This window comes from Anabrus simplex, chromosome 2, assembly GCF_040414725.1.
Source record: "Anabrus simplex isolate iqAnaSimp1 chromosome 2, ASM4041472v1, whole genome shotgun sequence".
Taxonomy (NCBI): domain Eukaryota; kingdom Metazoa; phylum Arthropoda; class Insecta; order Orthoptera; family Tettigoniidae; genus Anabrus; species Anabrus simplex.
Window position 1 is genome coordinate 844,936,879 of NC_090266.1, and position 22,452 is coordinate 844,959,330.

The 22,452-nt window shown below is 38.5% G+C and overlaps 1 protein-coding gene across 1 annotated transcript in view; it reads left to right on the forward strand.

Moving 5' to 3' along the window:
- Window positions 1–22,452, forward strand: part of LOC136863709 (cell adhesion molecule Dscam2) — a 1,676,531-nt gene that overhangs the window by 1,412,806 nt on the left and 241,273 nt on the right. Inside the window, exons 18-21 of the mRNA XM_068226050.1 lie at window positions 3,212–3,360; window positions 11,476–11,630; window positions 13,180–13,187; window positions 19,202–19,375. Coding sequence (XP_068082151.1) covers window positions 3,212–3,360; window positions 11,476–11,630; window positions 13,180–13,187; window positions 19,202–19,375 — 486 coding nt within the window. The remainder of the gene's footprint in view (window positions 1–3,211; window positions 3,361–11,475; window positions 11,631–13,179; window positions 13,188–19,201; window positions 19,376–22,452) is intronic.

Consider the following 22,452-nt stretch of genomic DNA (forward strand, 5'->3'; position numbering starts at 1 on the left):
CCGCCACCACATTTCAAAGGTAGTAGCTAAAGATGGCAGCACGGTGCTCTGTTGATTAAAGATGGCCGCTGTCAAAAAGAACGTAGCTTTGAAGAGCACGTGGAATTTCAAATTGCCCTCTACCGCATGCATGACAGCAGCCGCCATCTTGCGCAGTAGCCTCTAAGCTAGCTTTCTTCATAAGAGCCTGTGTATAACCGCCATCTTGTGCGAGCACCCCTAGACCGCCTCATAAGGAGCTGTGTATAGCCGCTATCTTGTCGCTGCCATCTTGCGCAAGCATCACTAGGGCGTCTCATAAGAGCAGCAGTCATCTTGTGCAAGCACCCTTAAGAGGTCTCATAAGAAGCTATGTATAGCCGCCATTTTGTGTCCGCTATCTTGAGCAAGCATCCCTAGGGCATCTCATAAAAGCAGCAGCCATCTTGTGCAAGCACCCTTAAGCAGTCTCATAAGAAGCATGTATAGCCGCCATCTTGTAGAATAAGAAAGCTGTCCATGCCAAAGGACCTAAGTAGGAGCCGAACCGTTGATCTCATCATTAGACTACTTTTTTTCTTATGCTATCATGTTCCTTATACTGCGAACCTACGTATTGGGCAGAAAAAATTTGTCCGTTTTGCTCTACGACGCACCGTTTTCGAGATATTTAACATTTCGCATTTAAGCTCCAAATTTAAATAATCGAACCTGCACGGCACGTTAGCCTCTAAGCTAGCTTTCTTGATAAGAGCAGCAGCCATCTTGCGCAAGCACCCTTAAGGTGTCTCATAAGGAGCCGTGTATAGCCGCCATCTTGTGTCCGTCATCTTGCGCAAGCATCCTTACGGCGTCTCATAAGAGCAGCAGCCATCTTGTGCAAGCACCCTTAAGCCGTCTCATAAGAGCAGCCGCCATCTTGCGCAAGCACCCTTAAGGAGTCTCATAAGGAGTCATGTATAGCCACCATCTTGCACAAGCAAGCATCCCAAGGGAGTCTCATAAGAGCCTCTGTATAGCAGCCATCTTGAAGCCACCACCTTGCGTAAGCACCCTTAAGGCATCTCATAAGGAGTCATGTATAGCCGCCATCTTGTGCAATTGGCGTCGAGAAGGGCATCCGGCCGTAAAACTGAGGTTAGGCCCTTCTATGAGGTTAGGCTTGCTGTCTTGTGCATTAAAAGATAGGTTAAGCCCCTCTAAGATAGTGGATGTGAGGTTAGGCGGTGTCTCATAAGGAGCCATGTATAGCCACCATCTTGTGCAATTGGCGTCGGGAAGGGCATCCAGCTGTAAAACTGAGGTTAGGCCCTTCCATGAGTTTAGGCTTGCTCTCTTGTGCGTCAAAAGTTAGGATAAGCCCCTCCAAGGTAGCAGATGTAATGTTAAGCTCACTCTCTTGGGCGTCAGGAAGAGCATCCGGCCGTAAAACTGAGGTTAGGCCCTTCTGTGAGGTTAGGCTAGCTCTCTTACGCATAAACAGTTAGGTTAAGCCCCTCCAAGATGGCGGATGTGAGGTTAGGGTCGTGCTCTTAGCCAGCGTGAGGAGGAGGCCTCTCCCGAGAGCATGAGGAGAAGGTGGGGGAGGAGGCTTCTCCAGAGAGCCGGAGGTGGAGGCGGCCGAATCTCCCACTTACTCTACTTATAAGGCTTTTTAATATGAACTGATTATAATTATGTACTTAATTTAAGTTCTAGTTTTTATGTTCTCCAGCATACTTTTCTTCAACACTTTCAACATTTTTCCTGAATTTTAATACATTATTGCACAACAGCGAAACATAGTATGTACCTGATTTTTGTATTATATGAAGGATTCGGCCACCCAAAATGAAGATGTTAATCAGGAAGTACATGTCAAAAGTAATTTAATTATAAGTAGCCTTATGAAGAACCTTCAAAATAGTTCAGAAAAAACGTTTACATTCAATTTATACCAATAAGCCTGCTCAAACAATGAAAATGAATAATTTACTGGGGCTACTTAAGCCACAATTATATTTGAAATACAAAATTTACTTATTTACGAATAGTTTGTTTTGGTATTGTAGCCCTGAAAACATTGGATAATGCACAGTCCAACCTTGCACTCTTTGCACCACCATCTACATTACTTTCTTTTCATGATACAGGTGAATCATCAGCCTGCATCTCTTCATGTAAATGAAAAAAATAAGCCCAAATTTCTGGAGAGGTGATGTATTTCTATCGTTTTTATTATAAGTAAAATAATGCAGATAAAAACTTGCATTTGAAAGTGATGTAACAAATAAAAGCCTTGCCCAAACTGTCACTTAATATGTGATCTTGTTCATAAGCAGTCTTCATCATGCTCATCTACAGTATTTCTGAACCTGCTTCTCCTAATAAAGGATCCAAGATATCACTATCATTGAGCCGGCATGAGGACACGTTTGTACAGTAACACAGCTAACAGGCTGATAGATTTGGTGTGCTCAGCAGCTGGCACATCAAGTGCTTTAGGCAAAAATCACGTATGGTATACGGGCGCCGTCCCCAACTGTGAAAGCAGTTTGCCCGTATCGCATACGGGCACAGTGTTGAAAATGTTAACAATCTGCTTTATATCGCACCAACACAGATAGGTATTATGGCAACGATGGGACAGGAGAGAACTAGGGGTGGGAAGGAAGCGACAGTAGCCTTGATTAAGGTACAGCCCCAGCATTTGCATGGTGTGAAAATGGGAAATCACAAAAAACTGTTTAAGGGCTGCTGACAGTGGGGTTTGAACACACTATCTCCCGAATGCAAGCTGATAGCTATGTGACCCAAACCACACGGCGACTTGCTCAATCCAGTGTATTTTAAATTGCCAAAAAATAGTACAGTGTGTGAATACCACTTTTTAACAGCAACATTAATAGTTGTTGTTACATGTATGCCAAAAACATAAAGGGACTAAAATTCCCCTCTTCATTTTTGTAGATTAAGGTTAATTTTAATCAAGTACCAATTAGTCCCATATTGTACATAGCTGAAGATATCCCATATTATGGGACACAACATGTACTACTCTCTTTAATGTGTTTAATGTTTTAGTGATCTAACACTCACTGATTCTATTGTACTGAAAATTGCGACAAGGACATCTCTCAATTAATTGAATAGTTGATGTCAATATGGAATCAAATATGAAATATATATATGGTAATGGTATAAGTAATGTACATGAGTTATTAATTAATGTATCCTCTTGTTCTCAATTTAGACGTTTGGCATGAACATAATCCCCAAAAGGTAGTGGGAGGAGATAAAAGTGTCATGCTTGTCACCGGCTTGCGACCAGCTACCACTTATCACTTCCGCCTTTACGCGGAGAATCAACTTGGGATGAGTGCTCCAAGTGATGTACTACATGTGAGTAGTTTTCCAGTATTGCTCAGCCATTAGTGAATGCAACACTTTTTGGTAAGTGATTGTATCCACCATCTCCATATGTTGCTTTCATTTTATAAGAAAATCTTTGAAATCAAAAGTATTGTTTGTCAATAGATTATGATTATTTTGCCTTATTAATAATTTGTAAACACCTATTCTGTCTGTAACAGACCAATTTTTCTCTAGAATCTTTTTATTCTTTGTGTTCAGACAGTTTCGATGTTCCAATCCATTGAGGGTGCAAAAAGCATTTTCTATTAACATAGTGAACAAGGTGCCCGAGAGTTGCTCAGGCTCCCTCTTTTACTATCATTTACAGTGCTTGAACCCCACTGGGTATTGGTTTTCTTAACTAATAAATCATCACATGCTGGAAATACGTAGGTCTCTCTTCTGTTAAATATGACTCTATGCAAAATTCCCTCACAAAATCTCTCTGAAGAATTTCAATATGTTTCACATTTGCAACCAAATTGGCGTAAGGTTAAGAAGAGCTTTAACAAGAAGATTATGTTAGTAGATTATTTGTGAAAGAGATGATGGAACAACATCCTGAGCTGTATGAACACCAGAAACAGTTCATGTCATTAAAAACACTACTGAGAAATAAAATGGCAGCCACCAGTCCAGTAACTTCCAAGCAGAACTAACATACCTACACATATAGGTTGTTAAGACAATGAGATTGGAGAAGATTTAGACAGACCGATCACTCTCCTCTGTGAATACTTACCACTGACATAGACTCAGCAATGCATGAACAAGTCATTTCTATACTCAAGTGGGAAGATTTGTGGACAATATACACCTACTACCATACCTATACAATGGTCTCTAAAATTATTAGCAGATATCTGCAGTGGCATTCCCAAAACTGTCTGTTGGAGATCTACAATTCAGAAAGGCAAGGGACTGTACTGAAACTCAATGGGGACAATTTGGTCATTTTTTCTTCCTTTTTCTTTTCTGGTGTATTGTAATCATTCAGAATATGTTGAGATATTATTCTACCAAGTTTCGTATGGGCCTGTCAGATGAACTGCTAAGAAAAAATGCCGTGACCCTTCGATATTATGCATCATTTCTGATATTCTTAGTAAATGAATAAGATGATCTGAAATGGTTAAGAATACCCGACATACAGAGAAAAAACAATATGTACGTCATCAGGGAACAATCAAATCAAACACTACTAGACATTGGTTGCTACTGCCTCCTCTGGATTGAGAAGCTTTCCTCCACGAATGCTGACATGTCAACAGCACTGTTCCAAGTTTTCGAGAAGGAAGTTTTCCTTTTGTAGTCTAATAAAGGAAAATTAGAAAGTTCAAACAGGTATCTCACACTCAAATCCATGGTTCAGTACATAATACATAAAAATCAGATTGAGGCAGATAAAAGGGGTTGCTTACATTGCAGCATTTAAGGACACTTTTATTCTCTGTCCCGTGTAGTAGGGAAAATAATAGTAATCTACCAGCTGTAAAAATCATATAACCACAATGCAGTTGAGAAATGTAGTGTAGATACGGTATATTGGATAGTACCTTGCCTGCTATATTTATGTGTATTTTTCGTGTGTATCTATTAGAGCATAGTAGGATAAAATAGTACTAATAATAATCTGTCTATGCGTTTAGACTTTTTGGTGATTTTTGGGTAGTTCTTGTGAATTTCAAACTTACAATTTTAATTTCTGTTTTTGCTTAGCAGTGACATATTGTAATTAGGATATGTCTGAATGCAGTTTAAACTTATTGTAGTGTATTGTAGTATCCTATTAGAAATTAGCAAGCTTATTCTATTATTGTCAAATACCATATTTATGTAGTATAGTAGAAGTAACTTTAGAAACTCTCTTGCTAAAATTATTTTATTGTAATTAGGATAGGCTTAACTGCAGTTTAGAACTGTATAATCCTTGTGTATTGCTTTTATCCTGTTAGTGTGTTGTAGGATAAATATACAGTACGACCAAGTGTATCTTCCCCTGTCATTACTTGGCCTAGCTCAGACGAGACGCTGCATGGTACATTCAGAAATAAAAACATGGATCAAAAGGTCTATCTAAAATTTACTTAAAATCATAGGACCGGTTCTAGAATACATATTCGTAAATGAGAATTTGAAGAAATAAATGGGTGGAAAGGTTTTTTACCAACAAAATAAATTAATTTACAGAAATATATTACAGTATAACATTTGCCATCACTGATTCAAATATAAATATGGGTCACAAACCCAAATTACAATCATTGTTGGAATACGATGGTGTTACTGAGTTTTGATGGAGCTTCAAATAAATTAAACTATGCATGGTACGTAGCCTCAAACTGAATCGTCTCTTAAAGTGAAATTATATTTATAGATTCGCACTTCTCAGCTTGATTAAATTAATCCAAACTAGTCAGTAAACAAATACAACAAACCCTTGCTTGGGACTGGCATATACCCACAAGAGACACTGAATTTACAATCACGGGGTCTGCCCCGGAACAAACTGGAGAGAGATAAAACTTTACAACCTCAAAATCAGCTCGTGCTGTAATCCCCTTAAACAACGATTCACACAATAACAACAGACAAATACACACATTGGACAAACATGCACAAAGTATAAAATAAACATAACCTGAAAAGGAAAACAAATATATACTGTACACGTGATGTCATCATCTGGGCTTAGGTCTTGAACCCAACATCTCTATGGCTTTGGACATCAACTGTCATGCGTACAACAGTGGAGTGTTGCCAGTTAAAGTTAGCAACTCTAGGTCACCTGTGGAGAGAACATCAATAACAAATCTTTTCCAGGCTAACAGACTAACATTTCCTTGGGTGGGATAACGGGATTTGTGTGTACACCAGGTTCATTCATTTGTAGCTCAGTCACCCTTCACCAAGTCTATACCTGCATAAATACGTCATTGGATCAACAGGCCATTTCTCTGCACTGCTTTCAGAAACAAGACTCACCTTTCAATACACATGGTCAGGCCGGAAGCTCTCTGACATATACATGAGTCTTGTTACGACACACCAAATTGTGTCCCATACTATTCCGAATCTAGGCCACTCATCAGCCCATACTCAAATACATATTACTCATCTCATATGAGGATAGCATACCCTATTTATGGCTCCTCACGGCCTCGTATCTAGAATATTCAGGTTCACATCCAGGCTCTCACTTGGCCTATTCTCACACCTAAGCCTCCTCAGGCTATTTTCACAAATATCTCACTGCAGTATCACTCACACACTTCGGAACTTCACGGCCATGCATCTACCCTTACTAGGTTTGCATCTCCCACATGGCTATGGTTTAGTCTGTCGTGAGATTATATAAAAGACCCCCACTGAGTTACAACGGTGTAAATATCTCTCTGCTCTCGCTGCAGGCTGAAAAATATTCCCCATGCATAAACATGCACATCCCAACATCATTAACTACGTCGTCTACAATACCGGGTTCCCTGTTTGAAACTCTGGAGGTAAGTTGACCTCCAACTCATTCTGAAGACTTTGACATCAACGTAAAACTTGCACCACATGGCGCATAAAAATCTACTTTCAAAAACATGTACTAACCACAAACTACATCATTATCCTCATACCATCTAAAGCAAAGCTAATAAAACACTTGGCTGGCAGGTGGTCAGCCCCGAGCTAAATTATTTAACCTACACTTGAAATAAACATGCCTATATCATTGAAAGTGAGATATTTAGTATTTACATTACTGATAATGGCCCTGAGTCAAATCCTTAGCTACAAGTCATGCTTATATGCAGTACAACTTACCTGAAACCATCTGTCATTGTCTCAGTGCACCGTCCAGGGCTGCGGTGTGGAGTTAGCACATTCTAGCGCTGTTTACACTGGATCCTGAAGTCTCACACTCGACTCCTTAGAACACCATTACAGATGCCATCTTCTTCTTTGATCCTCGGCGGGTCCTGCAACCTGGATGATGCAGTGTGACACACCTCTTCACTGCCTTGTATGTACAGTACTTGCATACAATGCCACGACCTAGGCCAGATACAATTGACTTATTATATCAGTCCAACCATGAGTAGTGCCTATTACAGGTATGATACCCAGTCACAACAAGTCCGTATGGCAGTTAACACATGCACACTGCACTAGATTGAAGAAATCGATCTAGTTAGTTTAATTATTCTCTCACTGTAAATGCTCAGGCAAGCTAGTCTACTCCCTAAATGTGACTTTCTAATAACATTTTTAGAGGCACTTTGTCTAGAGGTTTGATATGAGTGACATGCACTTCACACCAGTCTGTCAGCGAAACACTCAAGCTCATTCAGAAGCCTTCCCTTTATAGTATTTCCAGTTTCCGTTGGGCTCAGTACATTCCCGCGTTCATAATAGAAGATCTTTGTGTACCAGTCGCGTCTCTCCAATGGCTGTTTGAATTCAACTAAGAAAAACCTTCAACATACCTACTTGTCACCACTAGGGTGCAAATAGTGCTCCAAAATCCAATCAATATTTTCCAGTTTTTTTCACTGAAACTTGCACTTGTGTAGAAATAACATCTCTAATTAGCATGCTACCAGACCTGGAGTGCTCAGATTTGACTATGTGTTATTGGCACTACTGGCTCCACATAACAAATTCAAACATCTTTGTCTCTTTCTCACAATCTTCCTTCTCTTTCTCTGACTCACTTGGGAAAGCAATTCCCAGGGTCTTCACAAATATGTTCAAAATAAAGCATGCTTTACACTGGGATTTACATGAGTAACCACAGGGACTGCAGCTTGTGCTACGAGGTTCGCCTCCCCCTAAGACACGAGGTTCGGGCTCTGCTTGTTGGTATATTCAAATATTCCTATAACGTAAAATGATGATATTTTGACTGTAATATGGTCATATGGTACATAAGTAGTATTGTAGTGTAGTAGTATATTAATTACCTTATTGTCGTGTGATCTTTGTGTACTATCCTAGACAATATTCCTTTTCTTTCTTTTTTCTTGCACACAAAAATTGTATTTTTACTTTCCTTTTCATTTTTCCATAAAGAATGGTTAAGGAGTGCAAGTGTAGCAACTGTGGGAGTGGCCACGCATTAAGGAGTATGAAGGAGGGGTTGGAGAGTTTGAAGGAGATAATTAGGATTCTCTCAGAAGACAGGAAGGAAGGGTAGGCCTCCCTCGAACAATGTACAAGATATAGTAGGTGTAAAAGGGACATGGGAAGGACAGGGAGGAATTGTAGAAGACATGTGGCCTAATGCTCTAAGGGGAAGGAGATTACAGCCTAAGGGCACAATTCAGGATCAGAATTCAGGACAGATGTCTGTGAGAAATCAGTATGAGTCACTGCAGGTAGAACAACAAAGGTAAGATGAGGAACAGGGACTGTTGCTGAGAAGTGTGGAAGTAGGAGGAAGGGAAATGTACAGTAGAGGATAGGAAAAGACAGGTGGAACAGAGTCACGGGAGGGAGGAAAGGGCAGATATCTTGGATTCAGGAGGTCAAATGGACTGTATTGTGATTTACCTGTCTAAGGCATTTGATAGGGTGGATCATGGGAGACTACTGGCAAAATTGAGTGCAAATGGACTAGACAAAGAGGTGACTGAATGGGTTGCTATATTTCCAGAAAATAGATCTCAGAGAATTAGAGTAGGTGAGGCTTTATCTGACTATGTAATAATTAAGAGGGGAATTACTCAAGGCAGTATTATTGGACCTTTATGTTTTCTTCATCATCATCATCATCATTTCCCTTTATCCAGCTGTAGCCGGGTATGGGCAAATATAGTTCCTCTCCACTTTCTTCAGTAGGGGACGCCCTAACATTCTCCGAGGTACCATATCTGCTTTATCCATATAGGCTATTGTTACGAAGGGCTCGCTACACCAAAAGGCATTTTATACCTACTGCCAGGTTCAAAATAGGCCCCCCCTAGCATGGAGTCAGACACCTTCTTAGCCGCTCCTCTGGAGTACAGATGCTATAGGTTTGCCTCTTCCGCCATCTCCACCATACTGAAGTCCACCTTCTCTGCCATAGATGCCATTGAGGTCTTCACTCGTAACCCTGAGCTGGGACCCATACCAGATGTTACACACATAAATGATATGAGTAAAGAAGTGGAATCAGAGATAAAGCCTTTTGCAGATTATGTTATTTTGTATAGAGTAATAAATAAGTTACAAGATTGTTAGCAACTGCAAAATGACCTCCATAATGTTGTGAAATGGACAACAGGCAATGTTATGATGATAAACGGGGTTAAAAGTGAGGTTGTGAGTTTCACAAATAGGAAAGGTCCTCTCAATTTTAATTGTTGCATTGATGGGGTAAAAGTTCCTTATGGGGATCTCTGAAAGTACCTAGGTGTTAATATACGGAAAGATCTTCATTAGGGTAGTCACATAGATGAGATTGTAAATAAAGGGTATTGATCTCAGCACATGGTTATGAGGGTGTTTATGGGTTGTAGTAAGGATGTGAAGAGAGGGCATATAAGTCTCTGGTAAGACCCCAAATTGAGTACGGTTCCAGTGTATGGGACCCCTCACCAGAATTACTTGAATCATGAAGTGGAAAAAATCCAAAGAAAAGCAGCTCGATTTGTTCTGGGTGATTTCCGACAAAAGAGTAGCATTAAAAAAATGTTATAATGTTCTGGCTGGGAAGACTTGGGAGAAAGGAGGCGAGCTGCTTGACTAAGTGGTTTGTTCCAAGCTGGCAGTGGAGAGGTGGAATGTAATGACATTAGTAGACAAATGAGTTTGAGTGGTGTCTTTAAAGTAGGAAAGATCACAGTATGAAGAAAAGATGGAATTCAAGGGGACAAATTGGGGCAAATATTCATTCACAGGAAGAAGAGTTAGGGACTGGAATAACTTACCAGGGGGGATGTTCAATAAATTTCCAATTTCAGAATCATTTCAGAAAAGGCTAGGAAAACAACAGATGGGGAATCTGCCACCTGGGCGACTGCCCTCAATGCCGATCAGTAGTGATTGATTTGATTGTATTTTGAGAACTATGTATATACACCAACTTATGAATGATCACATAAGAGCTGAACTGAACGCAGAAAAAATTTTCATATTCAAAGAATGAATGCTTAGTTATGTTACACACAAACATAACAAATGGAAGAATAGTGATGACCACAGCATGTTTTTTGCAAGCTTTCACAGGCAGTAAGATGCAGAGTAAGACCCAGGTGGAGAGGAAGAACTCTTACTAAAACCATGGAAAGGCAATGGCTTGCAGAAGAAGAGTGGTATGATAGACGATCTGTTGTATGTAACCTGAAAACAGGCAACAGCTGAAAAATACAGTAGATGTGCAAAGGATATGTGATCATAATGTGAAAAATTTCTCAAAAAATTCTCATACTTTGAAACATAATTAACTGCTCCCCAATAAAATATATCTCAGAAATATTTGTATTTTGAATGTAATGAGAAGTAACTAACATAAAATGTGTTCTATTGTTTAAGTTACTGCTTTCACTGAGTTCCTCGATGATATAATACCTTGCAGTATTAACTATTCACAGTAAATTATATGAGTTGATGTCCATCAAGCCTGAACCAGCCCCATGGTATAGGGGTAGTGTGCCTGTCTCTTACCCGGAGGCCCCGGGTTCAATTCCATGCCAGGCCAGGCCAGGGATTTTTACCTAGACCTGAAGGCTGGTTCGAGATCCACTCAGCCTACATGATTAGAATTGAGGCGCTATCTAACGGTGAGATAGCGGCCCCGGTCTAGAAAGCCAAGAATAATGGCCGAGATGATCCGTCGTGCTGACCACATGACACCTCGTAATCTCCAGGACTTCGGACTGAGCAGCGGTCGCTTGGTAGGCCAAGGCGCTTCAAGGGCTGTAGTGCCATGTGGTTTGGAGGGGGGGGAGTTCATCAAGCAATCCAGTGGCATGTAGTTATGTCTCTTTTCAGTAGCACAACTACTCAAGATAACTCGTAACACAAGACTTTGATTTCTGTTCTTGAGGGTTTCATGTGTGTACATGGAGCATTTCCAAGTCTGAAATTCAACATTTCCTAACTTTACAAATGCCATTCTTCTTGCCACAGGGAACAACAGAAAGTGAAGTTCCATCTGGTGCTCCCCAACAAGTTGCTGTTGAGCCTATGGGTGCACAACAACTTCGCATCACTTGGCAAGCACCTGACCGGGAATTATGGAATGGGGAACTTCTGGGGTACAGTATAGGCTTTCGTAAATCAGGGTAAGTAAACATTTCTTTATTCTGATAGGGTGACCACCATTCAAGATGACCTGGTATAAAAATTTATTTTAAAAAACGTTTGAATTGAAAATGTAACTACTCATATTATGGTAATTCAACCTTCAAATTCTTGTTATGGTTTTGCTCTGTAATTGTGGTTGTTACTGCTGCTACTGTTTATGATGATTCCTGCAAAGACATGCCATTTAATTCAAAGTCTTTGAAGTGCCCAAGGGTATCGTACTCTTTATTAAGTATCGTGTGCTGAACAACACGAATGAACAAGGAATTTTCATCCTGCCTATTTTGGGTTATGATCAACAGGAATGAATAAATTTTACTGACATTCTAGTTAATCAGAACCGTGATATCGAACAAACTAATGACAAGGATAATTCATATTTTACTGAAAAATGTAGATGAAACAGAATATAGGCTATATTATTATCAAATCCCTAAAACATTTATAGTACAGTACATAGTATTTAAAAGAAAATTTGGTTTGTTAATACACTAAAGCTAAATGAAATAAAACACAGCAAACTCATAAAACAAATAACCAGTGATGTCACGATTTATTCATAAAGACTTAAAGAGCCTTTTTATTTACAACAAAATTCTATAGCTAACTATGATTGACTCACTGAAAATGTAAACAATCAAAGTTAAACAACAACAAAATCAATTGCAAGCTAATTGGGTGTATTCATTCTGCAACATTTCAGATTGTATTTCATTAATAGTGAAATTTTCTTTCGAGTTTCTCTGATGAGGTAAGTACCTCACAAAAAAAATTATAATAATAATAATAATAATAATCTTCAATAAAAACTGCCCATGCAAGGTTGAATTAGTATATACTTTAAGTTTTAACACCCAAATTAAATCAGGTGTTGCATCTTCTATTTAGTAATTAATAACCTTTTAGAATAAATAAATAAATAAATAAATAAATAAATAAATAAAATTTAACTGAATCTGACTGGCTGAATCATAGTCACAAAAGTAAATAAAACTGTCAAAACACACTGTGTAATCATTTGAACTAAAATGCAACACTGGACTGGTGACATATTAGCAATAGGCAATGACAAAAATAGAGCAAATGAGAAACATAGAAAAATACCACATATGAAAAATAGATGGTATTGAAAACCAACACAGGCTGAAAAGGCAAAAGTCCACCCTATTTTAACGTAGTTATTTAGAATTTTTGTAAGTCAGCTTCAGGCAATAATTTAAATTTGTCACCAAAAATCTAAAAGTCATCAAGAACAAAGGTACAAGATATGAAGGTGCACATTACTACTTGCTTTCACTGCAGCAGTATTGCAATGACCGGGCGAGTTGGCCGTGCGCGTAGAGGCGCGCGGCTGTGAGCTTGCATCCGGGAGATAGTAGGTTCGAATCCCACTATCGGCAGCCCTGAAAATGGTTTTCCGTGGTTTCCCATTTTCACACCAGGCAAATGCTGGGGCTGTACCTTAATTAAGGCCACGGCCGCTTCCTTCCAACTCCTAAGCCTTTCCTATCCCATCGTCGCCATAAGACCTATCTGTGTCGGTGCGACGTAAAGCCCCTACCAAAAAAAAAAAAAAAATAATATTGCAATGATTGTGTTTTTGTGGAACAGTACTCTGAACTGCTCAAAATTGTGTGATATTTTTCCTCTATTGTCATTATAATGTGAATGAATGTAGAGAGAGTGCTTTGTCTTAAGTCTGTCAATGGACAGAAGAAAGGAGCAGATTAACATTAACATCTGTAAATGCAATGATGAAAGTACAACACAATGAAGCATGTAAGTAGTAGAGAGTTTCATAGGTTCATTCAAAATCACACAAAGTTTCCTTGTTCTGTTCTTGCCTCTGAGACATACAAGAGGTATACGAATGCTTAGAGCAATATAAGTACACATTTTATAGTAGGCCTACTGTAGTATATGTTCTCATCACTGAAGTAGATACAAACATCTTCTTCTTCTTTTCCTACTGCTTTTTCCCACACGTGTGGGGTCGCGGGTGTGAACTGCGTGGGTTTTGGCCCTGTTTTACGGCCAGATGCCATTCCTGACGCCAACCCGATATGGAGGAATGTAATCACTATTGCGTGATTCTGTGGTGGTTGGTAGTGTTGTGTTCCCAAGCCAGAGGAACTAATCAGAAATGATTAAAATCCCCAACCAGGCCGGGAATCGAACCCGCAACCCTCTGAACCGAAGGCCAGTATGCTGACCATTCAGCCAACGAGTTGGACGAAGTAGATACAAACATATTAATGTTATATCTTTTATGAGAAATGCTGTCTTACATGCTAAATACTAATAGGTAAATTATGTCCTGGTTTTGTACTCTTAAATTGAGACAACATCCTGGTTTCAGACTTTTAGATTATGGCAACCCTATTAATAATACAATCTTAAAGATTCTTTCAATTTAACTCTGGACAGGAAACTTAGGGGGTTTTTTTATGATAGAAAGACTGAACAATTCTGAACACCCAAAATAATGCAGAAAACCATTACAGATCTGCCTGGAATTGATATGCCTAAGCAACTTCATCTGGCAATTAGCTGCACATCCGGAAAGCATAATTTGTGCCCCAGGTCTAAGAACATGAAAAATTAAACCACTCTGGTTTGTTGTGAATGTGTAAGGTTTGTGTGTTTCATAATGAGTGAGAATGTTGTGTCGTACACCTCTTGTACGGTCCTGCCGGCCTCGGCAGCAGACGAAGTAGAGATATGATGATGAATGGTGAAGAGACCTGTTCACCCGCCGGCAGGGTGTGAGCCCGTGCTTGGCAACCTAAGACATTTTAGTTGGCGGCCACTCGGCCGGCCAACGGAGCAAAGCAAGTCTGAGTCATATGTCATGTTTGCAGAGATTGTTGAGAGAAGAATGTTGGACAAATCAGTGAGAAAGATCAGGCATTGTTTCCTTTATTTTCTTATTGTTGAAAGTATGGCTTCTGAAAATAAATATTTCTTGTATGTCCATTAAGCAGTTCTTCCATAAGTGTTACAGTGTGAATATAAAATCTAATACAGCAGAATGCTTTAAGCAAATTTTCATTCAGTATGTGGGGTACTCAGTGCCACAGTTAAATTTAAAGCATCTTTAAAACTGTATTATTAATAGGCTTGCCATAATCTAAAAGTTCAAAACCAGGACAGAATCACAATTTAAGAGTCCAAAACCAGGATATAATTTACCTATTAGTATGTCCGATTCAAGAAAGTACCATATAATCCCGAATACCACCCGCCACCGAATAAGACCGCACCCTAAATTTGAGACGGCAAAATACGGAAAAAAAATAAAAAATCCATTAACTTACATACCGGTACCTATTTTATTTTCTTCAAATATACCACAAATATAAATTCAAACAGCTAACAATTAATAAAATCATCACAGAAATCATGAATAAAATCGGTCCAATACTCAGATCATTCACATTTCACCGTTGTCATCTGAAGTTTCACCATAGGAAATTTCGTCGCTGGATTCTTTCTGCTAATAGTCGTCCTCACTACCGTCCACTGAATTTGAAATTCCACGTTTCTTAAAGCTTTTGAACACTAGATCGTTGGGAATGTGCGCCCATGCGGTCTTGATCCAGCTGCATATTAGTCCCACTTCAGGCCTCTTCACTCATCCTTTAGGAGTTAACGCGTGATCTCCATCAGACATCCTTATGGTGTACAAGTGTTTCATTGCAGTTTTGAAAGGCCGGTTCACGCACATATCCAACGGCTGTAGAATAGAAGTGAGTCTTCCGGGAATTATCGCAAGGTCGGTTTTTCTATTCCTCATCATATCTTTTACGGCGTCAGTTGTATGTCTTTGGTAGCCTAACTGTCTAACACAAGCATGTTTCGTTTCCGTAACAACGCTCCTGGGCAACGTAGCCAAATGCATTTCACCCAGTCCGCAACTAATGCACTGTCCATCCAGCCGGACTCATGTGTTCTTACAATAACACCGGACGGCATGTTTCCTTTCGGAAGTGCTTTCCTTTTCAGTACCACATATGGAGGGAGTTTGGTTCCATCCGCTAATGTGCACAACATTACCGTGCATCGTTGCTTTTCGTTACCACCTGTTCTGATGGTTACACTTTTAGAACCCTTCTTATCCACTGTATTTTCCAACGGCATTTCAAAATAGACATGTGTCTGGTCAGCATTCCCAATTTGCAACAGCGAATAAGAATTTTGCTTCCTCAGATGAATAATGTGACGTTGAGAGGCCATTAATTTTTCTTCATGCGCCCCAGGGAGACGTTGTGAAACAGACGTACGTCTCTAAATGCACAATCCCTTTCTCCAATAAAAGTTTCGGATCCATCCGCGGCTTGCAGTAAAACCCTGTGTTTTGAGTTCTTTTGAGATCTCTAGTGCTTTCAATTGACACATTTCACTAGAAACACCATATCCTAACTCACGTTTATCTATCACAAATTTGTGGAGTCGTTCTTCAATTTCCTGGAACACTGCACTCCGCCTGCGGAATGCTCTGCGATCGCCATTACTTTTTAGAAGTTTTTCCTTCTTCTTCCAACAATCACGAAAACATGATTCATCAATATAGTACTTTCTGCCAGCGGCACGGTTTCCGTATATTTCAGCTTTGCTTACAATTTTAAGTTTCTCACGCACAGTAAGTGACCACAGACGCCGTTTTTAATCCATCACTTACTATCGAGACACTTTCATGGGACAGATACGGAACTGGAATGTGAGCGAGATAAGACTTCCGTACCAACAGTCTCGAATCTCGCAAAGTACGATATCCCGCGAGATCAGCTATTCGCGCACCCAGCATGCCAGCAACACTTGTGAAACAAATGACGATCGAGCATTTGCAGTAGCAGCTTTCATATTTACCGCATATTTACCCATATTCTTTGATTTACCATATTTCATTACCTTACATTTCACGTTTACATGCCACTATAACCGTATTGAGAAAAAATCAATGTTGTTTTCTAGAACGCAACTAAAACACAATAAGACCTGAATGTCCCTTTATATGTGGTATATTGAGTACGGTAACCGTATTCAGATCTATTTCAATACTCCATGTAAACGTAGTAAATATTTACGAGAATGAATGGCTTAAATACGGCCCGCACCCAAGATTTAGAACCAATATTCTGGGGAAAAAAGTGCGGGTGGTTTTCAGGATTAAACGGTATTTATCCTAAAGGAAATAATGTTTGTATCTACTTCAATGATGAGAACATGTATAACCAAAAAAATGTGTACTTATATTGCTCTAACCGCTTGTATACCTCTCGTACTTCTCAGAATCAAGAACAGAAGAAAGGAACTTGGTTTGATTCTGAATGAGCCACTGAAACTCTGTACTACTTACATGTTTAACGTTGCATTGTACTTGCAGCATTCCAATTACATAGTGTTTGTGTTAATCTGCTCCTTTTTTCTGTCCATTGGGCAGACATACGACAAAACACACCTTACATTAATTCACATTATGCCTATTATGAGCAGTTCAGTGTACAGCTCCCCAGAGACACAATCATAGCAATATTGCTGCAGTGAAGGCAAATAGTAATTTATACCTTCATGATCAGAGATATACCTTTGTTACAAAAATTCTAAATAACCACAATAAAATAATATAAATTTTTGCCTTTTTGGTCCAGACAATTTTCTTACTCTGGAAAATTGTGGCTTGTCTGTGAAATCCTGGCATACAGCAACCCTAATTATTAAGAATGTACAAGATGCCTTTTATCCAGTTATTTCCTTCAAATTTTAAATGCAAATTTCAAGGGGAATGAACTCTTATTCATTAATTCAAATCCTTCCATGTTGAGTTTGACACATCTCTATATCCATGAACATTTATTTAACTAACTGATAAAACAGATTCAAAAAGGAAAGAGGCCATAGAAACTGAGTAGTAAATTCTGTTGTATTTTATTGCTTTTCTGTGTTTGTTCATATATAGTATGCAAAGTCATCCATGTCATTATTTCTCATTTCTGTGTACCCACAAAATTTTAGCAGGGATTATAGTAATGGTGCATGGCCTCTGAAAGACCTGCGGATCTGTGAGGATGGGGCCTTACCTTGAATAATATCTAATGCTGAATATGGCACACACACCTAAAGTTAAAATCCTCAACCCTGCTGTAACCGAACCCGGAACTCCATTGGACCAGAGGCCAGCATTTAGCCATGAAGCAGAAAAACAGGGATGATTAGCTACTATTTAGTGATGCTACATGTTATCATTAGCTAGGCTTACATGCACCTAGAATTACCCCGGACAGTCCTGATTTTGCAATTATATCCCGAGTACAGTACTGCAGGGTTAAAAAATGTCTGGTATTTTGGGAATATGAACATGAAAATAACTGTTGAATGTTTATTAATGGCATGGATAGTTTGTTCAATGAATATTTTCAAGTATGAGGAATATCTGGTTTGGAGTGAGAGGTAGACCTCTAGTATCCACTGTTAAACATCTGTTAAATGTTAAATTAAAATCAATTCAAAACTTTCATACTGTGGATTTTGTAATGTTGGTAAGACACACAAAATCTTTTTGAAAGATCCTGTCTAGTGAAAAATATAACTGACAGGTATCTGCAACAGAACAGTAGTGCAGCTAGCATTGTACGTTTGGGAGAGGTTTGCTAGAAGAAAATTTGTTGCTGAGGTTTCAATTAATTTAAACATAAGATATATGATAGGCTGCAGAAGTTAATGTTAACATTTTGTTCTGTGCAAATTCAAAGTCTTAATTGTTTTTTAATGTTTCATTTTCTGAAAAGGTAAGAGTTTACAACATTGTTTGTGTTTCTAAGCATGAAATATCTACCATAACAGTTTATGAGTCTTGGAATAAACATTTTAATTTAAAAAAATAAGTTTCTTCAAGGTATATTTTTTAATATTAGAGAAATTATTATGAGCCTTTTAAAAATTGAAGTAAAATTCAGAAGTACCGTAATAAGTCAAAAATGTGTCCCCATAAAATTATATTAAGCCTGTCTTTAACCATCTTACATTTCTATAAGCTTAAGTTAGTAAACACTGTGTTAAACATAGCCAGTACAAAACACTATTTGGTGGATGCCCTAAACAACATCAAATTCAGAATGGAGAAAAAAGACAATGGAAAGAAGGAAATAAACTAATTCTCAAGTTGCATGGGTGCGGTGACTCATGAATTATTATGTTTCTGAGATGCTAGCGGTGGAGAGCCCTGCAGCACTAGTCTATGAGGGGTGAGTTTCTTTCAGGGTGATAATTCTTTTAAAATATCAATTTGCTGAACAAATTATTTTAATCCCCACACCAAGGAATATGTACAATATTTGTTTCCAATAGCTTGTGACTGAGGCATAAACCTCTTTCAAAATTTTAATTGAGCTCCACTTTGCTTGTTCTGCTCAAAAATCTTTCCCTGAGCAGGAATAATGGTCACCCTATCTACAGTGCATGGTAACAAGTGTGAACTATTTTGTTCCATTTGACCTCTAAACTGTTCTATTTTCAGTAACATAACTTGCACGGCTACTCCTTTGCAGAGCCGAGAAAGAGCCTTACAACTTCACACGAGTCGCTGTGATCGGAGACTTGCCAGGAGACTTCAGACTGACAGGGCTTGAAAAGTTCACCAAGTACAGCATTGTCGTGCAAGCATTCAATAGTAAAGGTGATGGTCCCACTTCAGAACCTGTAATTACAGAAACTTTGGAAGATGGTTAGTGTTGAAATATATTCTCCTAAGTTATAAGAAAAATAGATTAAAATGTTGTCTTTACTTTGCATAGTAATGCTAGAATTTGCAGTGCAATAGCAAATTTGCAATAGTTTTCTTCAAGGAAATTATATTTAGTGGAAGATTTACTCTAAATATATTCTTTTGAGTGATGTGGTCTAAGTGAATGCCTTTTATTTTTCATTACGTGAACATTCTTAGGAATTGTTTGTATATTCTTTAATATTTTCAGTAAATATTAATAGCCTGATGAGATACAGTATCTCCTCAAAATGACACAAAATCAAGTAATAGAACAATAATGCATTTTTAATGACATATATTAAGGTACCAGTAATTTTAAAAAACTTCCACTTTTAGACTATGTATAAACTATGCTTGGAAGAAATCATTGAGTAAGTTTTACCAGCTGGGTGACATTTAAAGTGATCTCTAAACCTTCAACTTCTGTTCTAATAGAAGGAATACCAAACATGTTAACTAATTTCTGAATTACAGTATATTGCTACATGTGTATATCAGTGGAACTCTTGAAAATATGAATTGTACAAAATTCATATAGATCATATTTTAGAGATTCTATTTTTATTCGTACTTCATTGAAATCAGTGAGTAACCTTTATCTCATACATTACTCAGAAGAGAATTTTGTAGTGCTTTTCATGCTTGAAGTTTAGTTGTGACTAACAAGCACATGTCAATCCAACAAGTTGCTCCAGTGATTTGTCGTTTTTCCCGGATAAGACCATCAATCCAATATATCACATCAGGAGTAATAGCTCTATGGGTCTGTTCTGGGCGTGCATTGTCTTGCACTGATGTGCACCCTTCTCAGAATCTCCTATGCCACTCATGCACACTTATCATGGATATGCAGTGTTCGCCATACACAGCAAACATGCGACGATGAGTTTCGTGTACTCCAGCACCCTCAGCTACCAGAAAACGAGCCACACTTCTCTGCATTTCTTTGCTTGCCTCTATTTCTACAGCTGGACGAACCTATTAGATCAGTCTGCGCACCAGTAAAGACATAACCCAACAACTGCGTGCACCTGTGAGTTATCACTATGCAGTTCTCCTTCCACAGCGATAGCAGTATCGATACATAACAACAGTGTTGCCACCTTTCATGCGGAATGTGTTTTATGGCAGGTGTTTGGTTTGAATTTGACTGCCCCTTATATCATTGCCTGCTGTCCATCTCACAACTTTGTTGAGATCTTTTTGCAGTCACTCACATTCCTGTATCTTATTTACTACTCTACACAGTATAACATCATCTGCAAAAAGCCTTATCTCTGATTCCAGTTCTTTACTTATATCACTGACATATATATATATAAAACATAATGGTACAATGATACAGCCTTGGGGTAGCACTCTCTTAATCATAACAGCATCAGACAATCCTTCACCTACTCTAATTCTCCAAGTTCTGTTTGCTAGAAATTTAGCCAGCCATTTAAACACACTTTTGTCCAGTCCAGCAGCCCTCAGTTTTGTCAGTAGTCTCTCATGTTCTACCCTAGATCAATAACGATGCAGTTCATTTGACCTCCAGAATCTAAAATATCTGCTATTCCTTGCTGGAATCCTCCAAGTTGAGCCTCGCTGGAATAACTTTTCCCAAACCCGAACTGCCTTCTAAAGCTATAAGTACAGGTGGCTTCTGAATTAAGGTCACAAAATTTTGGAATCAGAGAAAAGGTGTCTTTCATCACATGATCAGCTGCAGTAAAACCTACAGTACATTAAACATAGCATGTACCACGTATACATAGTAAGCTATTTTAAATAGTACTGTAGAATGACATTTTCTTAATTCACTTGATTTACAATAAAATATTTCACTGTGATGTGTTATGTAGTATTTCCACATCTACATTTAGCAGCACACATTTCAAAAGATTTTATAAGTTTATCCAGTTGCGAGAAAATTCTTGCTGTACTGTTTATCTGAAACGTAACACAGTGGTTGTATGTTGTGTTATTATTATTATTATTATTATTATTATTAAAGCGTCTTTATTGTGGCGAAGTTAGGGCTCCCGGCCCTTTCTTACACTTAACCACTTCATGTATATACAATGTATATTTTACATAAAATTTAAACATATGAAATCTTTACAACCTAAAGTATAACTAAAGCAACTAAAGTATCACTAACTAAACTAAGGTGAGTAAAGTATAACTAAATTATATACAGGAACACATTGCAATAAACAACCATATTCACTCTCATTCATGCATCCCATTCACACTCAAGAAAGACTGGAAGTGCTTAAAAGATGACGCTGGCAAAGGATTTTAAATTTTGTCTTAGATTTAGCTTCCCTGATGTCATTGGGGAGTTCATTCCACCAGCTCGTGGCGGTGATAGTGAACGATCTGTTGTAGGTTGCGGTTCGATGCACAGGAATTTCTAGCGTACAGCCTGACCGGGTATTGAACAGGTGCAGGGAACTAAGGTAGCGAAATCTGGTGGATAGGTAAGGAGGAGTGTTTTCAGAAAGCACTTGATACACCAAAGTAGTTGCGTGGAGTCTACGTCTGTCATTCAGTCGTAACCAAGATAATTGTGTATAGAATGGGGATACATGGGCGTATGGTTGTATGTCGAATGCATACCTGATGCATGCATTTTGGGCACGTTGCAGTCTCATGCTTTGCTCGTTATTGATATCAATAAAAACTGTATCACAGTATTCGAGAATTGGAAACAAGAGTGATTGAATGAGCTTTATTTTCAAGGACCGAGGAAATATATTTTTAAACCGCTTCAGAGGATGCAGGCTTTGATATACCTTTTGGCACACTTTCATCACATGTTGCGACCAGTTCAATGTTTCGCTTATAGCCACACCAAGATTCATAACTGTTTCACAAAATGGAATAATGGTATTGTTTAGTGCTACAGGAGGAATTTCGTATTGTTTTAAGACGTGTAAGTTTTTTGAAGTACCAATGATTATTGCTTGCCTTTTAAGAGGATTAATTTTGAGATTGTTACTCAATGCAAAATTACTTATGAGACTTAAATCAGCATTAACTTTTTC